The sequence below is a fragment of the Mobula birostris genome, chromosome 30 (assembly GCF_030028105.1).
Source record: "Mobula birostris isolate sMobBir1 chromosome 30, sMobBir1.hap1, whole genome shotgun sequence".
Classification (NCBI taxonomy): Eukaryota; Metazoa; Chordata; class Chondrichthyes; order Myliobatiformes; family Myliobatidae; genus Mobula; species Mobula birostris.
In genome coordinates, this window is record NC_092399.1 from 5,808,162 (window position 1) to 5,821,384 (window position 13,223).

Genomic DNA, 13,223 nt, shown 5'->3' on the forward strand with positions numbered 1-13,223 from the left:
AAATGGACATAAAATAAGATCTCAACATAAAGTGAATCTCCAGAAATACCTGTGGTGTGGGATAGCATGAGAGTGGAATTGGTGAGGGGAAGGGGTGGGATGGAATAGGGACTACTGAGGAATGATGTCTAAAAAGGTTTCGTTTAGGAGAATATCTATCCAAATCCTATTCATGGTCACAATGAGTAGAAGTTGGATTCATGATCAAGTCTTTAGATTGTTTTGGAGATCTGCTGGGTTTAGGACTCAGCAGAGGAGGTGAACCTGAGGTAGTTTTAAGATCCTGAAGTGGTTCCCAGCACTGACGGTATGTCAGGTCTTTTTCCTTTTCTGTAAACATGAGCCTTGCCTGCTCGGCTCCTCGGCAGATTCTTGCAGGGCACTCTCTGCACATTCAGGAAGTAGCTTCTCCAAGTGCTTGCCCGTCTCCTCCAGAAGCAGGGCAGTGCTGTACTCCCCTCCCGTCTCCTGTGGGGTGGTAGGCGAGGGGGAGGATGTTAACGGCCCTGTCATTGGTTTGTTTTCCTGCCTTCCCTGAGAACTGACAGATTGCTGTTGCTGCGCTGCTTTCACTGTGCAATTGGCCACCATGTGGCCAATACTTTGGCAATAATGGCATTTCTTGGGCTGGGGAGCAAGCTTACATTCCTTTGCATGGTGATCCAAACCTCCACAATTGTAGCATCTAAAGAAAATCAAAAAGCACAAGAATTAATACACTTCATCCAGGGATCACCATTGTTCTACACCACTACACCTCAACACAATTTGTCCAAGATTACCCAAGCAATCAAAGAATTTCAAATTATAACCTTTGTCACCCAAGTTTACATGATCTTTCGTGCAAGTTTACAAACCATGGTGGAGCTCTGCATAAAACCAACCATGTCTCCACCAAGCTGGGATTCTTTTTATTGTCCTAGGCAGCAGAACTTAAGAGTAGGTTCTTAAAACTAAACCACAATACTCCTTTTCACCAAGATATACTATAACTAATAAATCAGCTTGTATTGTTTTAGAAGCCAGACTTCTTGCACAGAACTTCTCCTTTCACTTGTGTACAGGAAATGACATTAAACAACTTTGAAGCTTCTTGAGTGAAACCGATTGAGAAAGTTTACATAAGTGAGAAGCAAAATTTGAATTGTACCAATCAAACTATATAGTTTTAAATGTCCTGAGGAATATTCTCAAAGCAATTTGTCCATCACAGATAAGCCCTCCCCTCCACTGAGCACATCTACATGTAACACCGTCACAGGAAAATATCCATCCTCAGGGACCGCCAACCCCCAGGGCATGTTCTCTTCTCGCTGCTGCCATCAGCAAAAAGGCACAGGAGCCTCAGGACTCACGCCACCAGGTTCAGGAACAGTTACTACCCCTCAAACATCAGGCCCTTGAACCAAAGAGGATAACTTCACTTAGCATCACTTGACCCATTATTGAAATGTTCCCACAATCAATAATAGACGCACTTTCAAGAACTCATCATACCCTGTTCTTAATTTTTTTTTTAATTTGCTCGGTTTGTTGTTTTTTACACGCTAATTGAACATCCAAGTTGGGCCGTCTTTCACTGATTCTGTTATGGTTATTACTCTATAGAGTTATTGAGTATGCCCACTTCAAAGGAAACCACTTCAGGGTTGCATATTGTGACAGATACGTATTTTGATAATAGATTTACTTTGAACTTTAGGATGTTTTGCTGCTTTATGGCAGATTTTCCTATTCTTGGTAATAACGGACATGGTGGGAATGCAGAAGCATCTTGACCTGAGAAGGTAAGTGAGCTTCTGGTTTAATGACAAACAAGAGAAAGTCTGCAGAGGCAGGGAATCAAAGCAACACACACACACACACACACAAAATGCTGGAGGAATTCAGCAGGCCAGGCAGCATTAGTGGAAAAGAGTAAACAGTCGATGTTTCAAGGCTGAGACCTTTCATCAGGACTCTCGGCTTAATATCCCTCTCCAACAGAGCTCACCATCGGCACTGTCCTTTTGCTTAGAATTCCAGCGAGCACAGCCCCATCTGCCTGTTCAGCACCCTCTCAGTAAAGCTGATAGTACAATGACCACAGCTCCCTGCTGCAGGGGCATGATGTTAATGGTCATATCACTGCTTCATTTTCCTGTCTTCCCCGACAACCGTCGGGGAAATATTACAGCCACCAGTTTCTAATGAGTTTCCAACAATACTCTCAGTCCTTCATTTAAAACTCTAATTTTTAGAATAAAAGATACTTTACAGCAGGGGTGGACAGCCTTTTGCATTCCATGCATCAATTTTTTCACGCACGAGTTTTATATTAACATAATTTTACAAGAACTGAATGGGGGTACAAGAGTTGTATGGCGCATCTGAACTCGTGAGTGAAAAAATTGATGCATGGAATGTAAAAGGTTGGCCAACCCTGCTTTACTGACATATAAATCTAATTACAAACAAGACATGTTAATTCAGCTGGTGGTGAATGCAGCAGGCCAGGCAGCATCTCTAGGAAGAGGTACAGTCGACATTTCAGGCCGAGACCCTTCGTCAGGACTAACTGAAGGAAGAGTGAGTAAGGGATTTGAAAGTTGGAGAGGGAGGGGGAGATCCAAAATGATAGGAGAAGACAGGAGGGGGAGGGATAGAGCCAAGAGCTGGACAGGTGATAGGCAAAAGGGATACGAGAGGATCATGGGACAGGAGGTCCAGGAAGAAAGACAAGGGGGTGGGGGGACCCAGAGAATGGGCAAGGGGTATATTCAGAGGGACAGAGGGAGAAAAAGGAGAGTGAGAGAAAGAATGTAGTAAAAATAAGTAACAGATGGGGTACGAGGGGGAGGTGGGGCCTTAGCGGAAGTTAGAGAAGTAGATGTTCATGCCATCAGGTTGGAGGCTACCCAGACGGAATATAAGGTGTTGTTCCTCCAACCTGAGTGTGGCTTCATCTTTACAGTAGAGGAGGCCGTGGATAGACATGTCAGAATGGGAATGGGATGTGGAATTAAAATGTGTGGCCACTGGGAGATCCTGCTTTCTCTGGCGGACAGAGCGTAGATGTTCAGCAAAGCGGTTTCCCAGTCTGCGTCGGGTCTCGCCAATATATACAAGGCCACATCGGGAGCACCGGATGCAGTATATCACCCCAGCCGACTCACAGGTGAAGTGTTGCCTCACCTGGAAGGACTGTTTGGGGCCCTGAATGGTGGTAAGGGAGGAAGTGTAAGGGCATGTGTAGCACTTGTTCCGCTTACACGGATAAGTGCCAGGAGGGAGATCAGTGGGGAGGGATGGGGGGGACGAATGGACAAAGGAGTTGCGTAGGGAGCGATCCCTGCGGAATGCGGGGGGGGGGGAGGGAAAGATGTGCTTAGTGGTGGGATCCCGTTGGAGGTGGCGGAAGTTACGGAGAATAATATGTTGGACCCAGAGGCTGGTGGGGTGGTAGGTGAGGACCAGGGGAACCCTATTCCTAGTGGGGTGGCGGGAGGATGGAGTGAGAGCAGATATACGTGAAATGGGGGAGATGCGTTTAAGAGCAGAGTTGATAGTGGAGGAAGGGAAGCCCCTTTCTTTAAAAAAGGAAGACATCTCCCTGATCCTAGAATGAAAAGCCTCATCCTGAGAGCAGATGCGGCGGAGACGGAGGATTTGCAAGAAGGGGATGGCGTTTTTGCAAGAGACAGGGTGAGAAGAGGAATAGTCCAGATAGCTGTGAGAGTCAGTAGGCTTATAGTAGACATCAGTGGATAGGCTGTCTCCAGAGACAGAGACAGAAAGATCTAGAAAGGGGAGGGAGGTGTCGGAAATGGACCAGGTAAACTTGAGGGCAGAGTGAAAGTTGGAGGCAAAGTTAATAAAGTCAATGAGTTCTGCATGCGTGCAGGAAGCAGCGCCAATGCAGTCGTCGATGTAGCGAAGGAAAAGTGGGGGACAGATACCAGAACAGGCACGGAACATAGATTGTTCCACAAACCCAACAAAAAGGCAGGCATAGCTAGGACCCATACGGGTGCCCATAGCTACACCTTTAGTTTGGAGGAAGTGGGGGGAGCCAAAGGAGAAATTATTAAGAGTAAGGACTAATTCCGCTAGACGGAGCAGAGTGGTGGTAGAGGGGAACTGATTAGGTCTGGAATCCAAAAAGAAGCTTAGAGCTTTGAGACCTTCCTGATGGGGGATGGAAGTATATAAGGACTGGACATCCATGGTGAAAATAAAGCGGTGGGGGCCAGGGAACTTAAAATCATCGAAAAGTTTAAGAGCGTGAGAAGTGCCACGAACATAGGTCGGAAGGGATTGAACAAGGGGTGATAAAACCGTGTCGAGGTATGCAGAAACGAGTTCGGTGGGGCAGGAGCAAGCTGAGACAATAGGTCGGCCAGGACAGGCAGGTTTGTGGACCTTGGGTAGGAGGTAGAAACGGGAAGTGCGGGGTGTGGGAACTATAAGATTGGTAGCAGTGGATGGGAGATCCCCTGAGCGGATAAAGTCAGTGATGGTGTGGGAGACAATGGCCTGGTGCTCCTTAGTGGGGTCACGATCGAGGGGTAAATAAGAGGAGGTATCCGCGAGTTGTCGCTGTGCCTCGGCAAGGTAGAGGTCAGTACGCCAGACTACAACAGCACCCCCCTTATCGGCGGGTTTAATAATAAGGTTAGGATTAGTGCGGAGGGAGTGGAGAGCAGAGCGTTCCGAAGGAGTAAGGTTGGAATGGGGACAAGGTGCGGTGAAGTCGAGACGGTTGATGTCCCGTCAGCAATTAGCGATAAAGAGATCCAGAGCAGGCAGAAGACCAGAGCGGGGACACATTCGAAGTGATTGCACAACCACCAACTGCGACGCCAGCCTTGAACTCCAGGCTGGGTCTTTATGTGCTGCTGTTGTGACTCCAGTCTCCCCTTCCCCCACCACTACTCCGCAGCCCCATCTTCCTCAGATCCCACCGTCAACTCCTGGGCCCTCAGAGGCTTCATCTTCCTCTCACCCCAACCCACCCCTCTCCACTGACACCCCCAGCCTCCCCCCTCACCCCTTTGATCCCAGCTCTCATCCATGCCGGGTCTTTACCATCCCCTCCGACCTTCAACTGTCGGAGGCAGAACGCTCTGTCCTCAGTAAGAGCCTCACGTTTGTCCCCCTTCGCCCACACCTCAGCAAGTTCCGTGTGTTCGCCATGATGTGGAACTTTTCTTCCGCCGTCTCCGTCTCCGAGCCTACTTCTTCGGCAAGGACTCTTCCACCCCCACCGATGACCCCTTCTCCCGTCTTCAACCCTCCTCTTCTTCATGGACACCCCACTCTGGTCTTCTGCCTGCTCTGGATCTCTTTATCGCTAATTGCCGACGGGACATCAACCGCCTCAACTTCACCGCACCTTGTCCCCATTCCAACCTCACTCCTTCGGAACGCTCTACTCTCCACTCCCTCCGCACTAATCCTAACCTTATTATTAAACCCGCCGATAAAGGGGGTGCTGTTGTAGTCTGGCGTACTGACCTCTACCTTGCCGAGGCACAGCGACAACTCGCGGATACCTCCTCTTACTTACCCCTCGATCGTGACCCCACTAAGGAGCACCAGGCCATTGTCTCCCACACCATCACCGACTTTATCCGCTCAAGGGATCTCCCATCCACTGCTACCAACCTTATAGTTCCCACACCCCGCACTTCCCGTTTCTACCTCCCACCCAAGATCCACAAACCTGCCTGTTCTGGCCGACCTATTGTCTCAGCTTGCTCCTGCCCCACCGAACTCGTTTCTGCATACCTCGACACTGTTTTATCACCCCTTGTTCAATCCCTTCCGACCTATGTTCGTGACACTTCTCACGCTCTTAAACCTTTCGATGATTTTAAGTTCCCTGGCCCCCACCGCTTTATTTTCACCATGGATGTCTAGTCCTTATATACTTCAATCCCCCATCAGGAAGGTCTTAAAGCTCTACACTTCTTTTTGGATTCCAGACCTAATCAGTTCCCCTCTACCACCACTCTGCTCCGTCTAGCGGAATTAGTCCTTACTCTTAATAATTTCTGCTTTGGCTCCTCCCACTTCCTCCAAACTAAAGGTGTAACTATGGGCACCCGTGTGGGTCCTAGCTATGCCTGTCTTTTTGTTGGGTTTGTGGAACAATCTATGTTCCGTGCCTGTTCTGGTATCTGTCCCCCACTTTTCCTTCGCTACATCGACGACTGCATTGGCGCTGCTTCCTGCACGCATGCAGAACTCATTGACTTTATTAACTTTGCCTCCAACTTTCACTCTGCCCTCAAGTTTACCTGGTCCATTTCCGACACCTCCCTCCCCTTTCTAGATCTTTCTGTCTCTGTCTCTGGAGACAGCTTATCCACTGATGTCTACTATAAGCCTACTTACTCTCACAGCTATCTGGACTATTCCTCTTCTCACCCTGGCTCTTGCAAAAATGCCATCCCCTTCTCGCAATTCCTCCGTCTCCGCCGCATCTGCTCTCAGGATGAGGCTTTTCATTCTAGGACGAGGGAGATGTCTTCCTTTTTTAAAGAAAGGGGCTTCCCTTCCTCCACTATCAACTCTGCTCTTAAATGCATCTCCCCCATTTCACGTGCATCTGCTCTCACTCCATCCTCCCGCAACCCCACTAGGAATAGGGTTCCCCTGGTCCTCACCTACCACCCCACCAGCCTCTGGGTCCAACATATTATTCTCCGTAACTTCCGCCACCTCCAACGGGATCCCACCACTAAGCACATCTTTCCCTCCCCCCTCTCTCTGCATTCCGCAGGGATCGCTCCCTACGCAACTCCCTTGTCCATTCGTCCCCCCCCATCCCTCTCCACTGATCTCCCTCCTGGCACTTATCCGTGTAAGCGGAACAAGTGCTACACATGCCCTTACACTTCCTCCCTTACCACCATTCAGGGCCCCAAACAGTCCTTCCAGGTGAGGCAACACTTCACCTGTGAGTCGGCTGGGGTGATATGCTGCGTCCGGTACTCCCGATGTGGCCTTGTATATATTGGCAAGACCCGACGCAGACTGGGAGACCGCTTTGCTGAACATCTACGCTCTGTCCGCCAGAGAAAGCAGGATCTCCCAGTGGCCACGCATTTTAATTCCACATCCCATTCCCATTCTGACATGTCTATCCACGGCCTCCTCTACCATAAAGATGAAGCCACACTCAGGTTGGAGGAACAACACCTTATATTCCGTCTGGGTAGCCTCCAACCTGATGGCATGAACATCGACTTCTCTAACTTCCGCTAAGGCCCCACCTCCCCCTCGTACCCCATCTGTTACTTATTTTTATGCACACATTCTTTCTCTCACTCTCCTTTTTCTCCCTCTGTCCCTCTGAATATACCCCTTGCCCATCCTCCACCCTTGTCTTTCCCCGAACCCCCCCCACCCTTGTCTTTCTTCCCGGACCTCCTGTCCCATGATCCTCTCATATCCCTTTTGCCTATCACCTGTCCAGCTCTTGGCTCCATCCCTCCCCCTCCTGTCTTCTCCTATCATTTTGGATCTCCCCCTCCCCCTCCCACTTTCAAATCTCTTACTAACTCTTCCTTCAGTTAGTCCTGACGAAGGGTCTCGGCCTGAAACGTCGACTGTACCTCCTCCTAGAGATGCTGCCTGGCCTGCTGCGCTCACCAGCAACTTTGATGTGTGTTGCTTGAATTTCCAGCATCTGCAGAATTCCTGTTGTTTTAATTCAGCTGGCATTTACGCCAGCTTCTTTGGATACAAACAGTAGGGGGCAGTGTCACACCATTAAAACAGCAGGGCACCATCATGCCGTAAAATAGTAAAGTGTTCAAGTTAACATTTGCCCAAAAACCTATCTCATGCATCTACTTGGTCTTAGTACCAATATCTGTGGCTACTTCTGCCACTGACAAGAGTGTTGTAATTAATTTATAACATAAGATTCAAGATTGTTTGTTATTTCCTGTACATAAGTGTAAGAATGAAATAATTGTTACTCCACAAACAACAGGAATTCTGCAGATGCTGGAAATTCAAGCAACACACATCAAAGTTGCTGGTGAACGCAGCAGGCCAGGCAGCATCTCTAGGAAGAGGTGCAGTCGACGTTTCAGGCCGAGACCCTTCGTCAGGACTAACTGAAGGAAGAGTGAGTAAGGGATTTGAAAGTTGGAGGGGGAGGGGGAGATCCAAAATGATAGGAGAAGACAGGAGGGGAAGGGATGGAGCCAAGAGCTGGACAGGTGATTGGCAAAAGGGATACGAGAGGATCATGGGACAGGAGGTCCGGGAAGAAAGACAAGGGGGGGGGGAACCCAGAGGATGGGATGAAACACAAAAGATAAAGTAAATTGTCCCGTGATTAGGCGAGGATTGAATCGGGGGGTTGCTGGGTGTCACGGCTCGAAGGGTTGGGAGGACCTATTCTGCCCTGTATCACAATAAATTATTAAACTAATTTCTTATCACTTTACTCCTAGACAAACTAGTCTGTTCTGAAACTGTGGGCCCTAGTCCTAAATTCTTTCCCTGCATCCACCTTGTTGTGCGTGTTTTGGTGGGATCTAGCACCAGTCTACTCAGTACAGCAACCCACCATCTCTCACCTAGTAAACTTTTGCTGGCAAGCCTCTGTAGTTGCATCTTGCCTAAGCAGCCTAGAACTTTACTTCACACCAAGGCCCAATGTGCTCAAGACAGACTTCCTGACACCTGATTTCAAACTGTTTCTTAATAAAGGTTAACACAAAATTTGCCCTCATCACAGGCCCTCAGCAACATCTTGGCCTTGAAGCACACCTCGATAAGTTCGAACATCAACACCATCTACCAAATACTCCACACCTTGGTTATGTGCACCAAGGTGAATGACTGCATGTTTTTCTATTCCCCATTCTCTTCTTCTCACCTGCCTATCATCTCCCTCCTCCTTCCCTTTCTCCCATGGTCCACTCTCCTCTCCTATCAGATTCCTTCTTCTTCAGTCCTTTACCTTTTCATCAAGCATCTGACACACAAAACAAGGACAAATCGTGCAAACAGCAAAAGCAAACAAATAATACACAGAATATTAAACATCGAACTGCGGAGTCACCGATACAGTCCAGGAGTGACAGCCGTTCAGTCGGTTCAGTTTGGTGCTGTGTAGGCCTCAGCCACAGAGACTGTTTGGCTCTGAAGCGCCTTGATTGACTTGCACAAATGGCAGAAAAAGAGTAACATGGAACATGAATCACAGAGTCCTCCAAAAAAAAAACCGAGTCCACAAGGAATTCCAGCAGATTCAAACTCATTAATTTATCTGGCATGATTTTTTGACAAACATTTAGTTCTTCAGTTTCTCATTCTCTCTGGACGCTTGATTCTTTAATATGCTCCACAAGTTTTCGATTTGTTTCAATGAAGATGGATCCAACATTTTCATCTATTTCCTCTATAATTTCCTTATTCCAAATCCTGTCAGATCTTGCGTTGTTATCAGAGCACTTTTATCCTCACTAGTCTTTTTCCTTTTAGGTACCTACAAAGGTTCTTAGTCCATTTTTATGTCTTATTGTCATTTTCTATCCTGCCTTTATCAGTTTCTTGTTCCTCCTTTGCCAAGTTCTAATATTGTCCTAGTCTTCATGGCTACTGCAGGCAAGTGCACAGATGGGGCAGGTATAGGTTTATCTACTCTCACAAATCAGAGTCTGTTTCCACATCATGAGATTTGGCTGAGGCATCGTAAATGCAGGTTAATACAGAGGAACAGAAGGCCATTCGTCCCATTGAGCCTGTTCTTCCATTCAAATAGATTACAAGACCATAAGACATAGGAGCAGAATTAGGCCATTTGGCCCATTGAGTCTGCACTGCCATTTCATCATGGCTGATCCATTTTACCCTCTCGGCCCCAATCTCCTGTCTTCTCCCTGTATTGTTTCATGCCCTGTCTAATCAAGAATCTATCAACCTCCTCAATACCCATATACATATCTAATGACTTAGCCTCCACACCCACCTGTGGCAATGAATTCTAGAGATTCACCAATCTCTGGCAAAATAAATCCTTCTTCATCTCTGTTCTAAATGGATGCCCCTCTATTCTGAGGCTGTGTCCTCTAGTCTTAGACTCCTCCACCATAGGAAGCATCCTCTCACATCCACTCTTATCAAGCCCTTTCAACATTCGATCGGTTTCAAAGAGGTCAGCCCTCATCCTTCTGAATTCCGGTGAGTAGAGGCCCAGAGCCATACACTCCTCATACGATAACCTTTTCAATCCCGTATCATTTTCGTGAACCTCCTTTGAACCCTCCCCAATGTCAGAACATAAATTTCATTTCATACTTCATTTACCTACCTTTTTTTTTTGCTTATCCCTTAATCCTGTATGCAAAATAAAATCTCATAAACTTATTCTTAACAGATCCCATTGAAACCCAGGATCTACCGTTTTGGAGAGAAATTTCCAGTTTTCCATCTTATAGAAAATTGCTTTCAGATTTCACCTTGAATGGTTTGGTTCTAATTGAGATGATATCTGATCGAACTTTACTTCTCCAATGTAGCTTCTCCATTCTCAACCAAACCTTGATCATATAAGTATCTCCTTCAGCTCGCCCTTCAAACCTGAGCATAATTTCAAGCCTGGCATTTTGATATTGGGAAGTGCTTCCTACTTTCACCTAAGAACTATAAGGTAAGTTTGCAGGGGATTTAGCAGCACATGATAAAATAGGCCAAAATCAGCATGGTTTCTTTGAGGGGAAATCTAGCCTGATAAGTCTGTTGGAATTCTTTGAGCAAATAATAGGCGAGATGGACGAAGAAAAGACAGTAGAAGTTATTTATTTGGAATTTCAGAAGGCGTTTGACAAGGTGCTGCACGTGAGGCTGCTGAACGAGATAGTGGCCATGGTATTACAGGAAAGATACTAGCATGGACAGAGCATTGGCTAATTGACCAGTGGGAAAGATTGGGAATAAAAGGGCATTTTCTGGTTGGCTGCTGGTGTCTAGTGATGTTACACAGGTTCCACAACTTTGCACGATATATGCTAATGACCTTAATGATAGAATTGATGGCTTTGTAGCCAAGTTTGCAGGTGATGCATAGATAAGTGGAGGGGCAGGTAGTGTTGAGAAAGCATAGTGTCTACACATGGACTTGGACAGATTAGGAGGATGAGCAAAGTGTCAAATGGAATATAGTGTCGGGAATTGCATGGTCATGCACTTTGGTAGAAGGAATAATGGCAAAGACTATTTTCTAAACACGGGGTAAATTCAAAGCTGCAATGGGACTTGGGAGTCCTCGTGCAAGATTCCATAAAGCTTATCTTGCAGCTTGAGTCAGTGGTGAGGAAGGTAAATGCAATGTCAGCATTCATTTTGAGAGGACTAGAATATAGAAGCAAGAATGCAATGTGAATGTTTTATAGGGCATTGGTTAGACCACATTTGAAACATCGTGAGCAGTTCTGGGCCCCATATTTGAGGAAGGATGTGCTGGTGTTGGAGAAGGATCCAGGTGGAGTTTTGAGATTTATCCCAGAATGGAAGGGTTAATGTATGAGGAGCATTTGATAGCTCTGGGCCTGGGCGGGGTTCTCACTGAAAATTACCGAATAGAGTAGATGTGGAGAGGATGTTTCCGTTTGTGGGAGACTAGGAGAGAATAGGACATCCCTTTAGGACAAAGATTAAGATCTCTTTTAGCCAGAGGGTTGAGAGTTTATACAACTCATTGCAGCAGACACAAGTCATTTAAAATGGAGATTGATGGGTTCTTTATTAGTAAGGGCGTCAAAATTTATGGAGAGTAGACAAGAAGAATGGGGTTGAGAGGGAAAATAAATCAGCCGTGATCATACAGCGGAGCAAACTTGATGGGCTAGTTCTACCACTATGTCTTATGGTCTTATGACAACCCATTATTGTTAGTCCAAAGGATCTCAGTAATTACAAATTAACCTGGGCAACGCTACAAGCAAATCGGAATAAGTCATTGGGGCATTTTGATAGTAAAAAATCTTTGGAATATTTCCTATTGCTATTCTGGCCCAGCTAAAAAAAACATCAAGGCAATTATGTTCCCAGTGTGGAGTATTGACCATCAACATACACATTTTGATAAAATTAAATGTAGGACTGAGTAAACTTCTGCAAATCGTTGCTGCCCAACAATGCCTTGGGAATACCCTCACCAAGAAGGACTGCAGAGATTCAAGCAGTCAGCTCACCCTGAGAGCCATTTGCAATAGACAGTCCACCCAGGACGTTCCCTCTTCTCATTGCTATTGTCAGGGAGGAGGTACAGGAGCCTGAAGGCACACACTCAGCGATTCAGAACAGCTCCTTCCCCTCTGCCATCTGATTTCTAAATGCACACCCAACCCAAAGCACTTCCCTTCCTCTAATACCCTGATCGTGAACCTCAGTATGATTTGTTTTAAATCTCCAATGTATTACCAAGGAAATGCATCATACTTAGAGATCCATCTGTCAAGCCCCATTCAACTTAGAAGATGGATGTCAAAGATATCTGCACTATTTCAGAAAAGATCAGAATCAGGATCAGGTTTAATATCACTGGCATATGTTGTGAAATTCACTGCCTTTGTGGCAGCAGTACAATGTAATACATAATAATAACTGTAAATTACAGCAAGTATATGTAAAAGTTAAATCAGTAGTGCATAAAAAGAGAAAAAGAAGTAGAGAGGTAATGTTCACGGGTTCATTGTCCATTCAGAAATCGGATGGCAGAGGGGAAGAAGCTGTTCCTGAGTCACTGGGTGTGTGCCTTCAGGCTCCTGGTGGCAGCAATGAGCGGGGGGCATGTCCTGAGTGATGGGGGTCTTTAATGATGGATGCCGCCTTTTTGAGGCATCGCCCCTTGAGCGTCCTGGATGCTGGGGAGGCTGGTGCCCAGGACAGAGAGTTCAAACTTTCTGCAGCTACTTTGATCCTTTGTAGAGCCACCACCCCACTCCCCCACCCCCACCACCCCCATAACAGCCAGTCATGCAGTCGGCCCGAACGCTCTCCACAGCAATGACCCGCTCTCGCCCAAAGTTGATCCACTAACGAACGTCAGCAGATTATGTGATCATCCTCAGATTATAACTGGCTGCTACGTTTCCTGCTTTACAACAGTGAGTACACTTCAAAGAACCACTCTGGCACTAAAGTGCTTTAGGGTGCCTTGAAATTCCCTTTGCATTTCCATGATGATCGACAGGTCAAGGAGTGTATGCCCTGAG

General features: G+C 46.7%; 1 protein-coding gene across 1 annotated transcript in view; it reads right to left on the reverse strand.

Moving 5' to 3' along the window:
• Positions 1-312: 312 nt before the first annotated feature.
• Positions 313-13,223, reverse strand: part of LOC140190462 (protein lin-28 homolog A-like) — an 82,542-nt gene continuing 69,631 nt past the window's right edge. The window contains exon 4 of the mRNA XM_072247076.1: positions 313-685. Coding sequence (XP_072103177.1) covers positions 313-685 — 373 coding nt within the window. The remainder of the gene's footprint in view (positions 686-13,223) is intronic.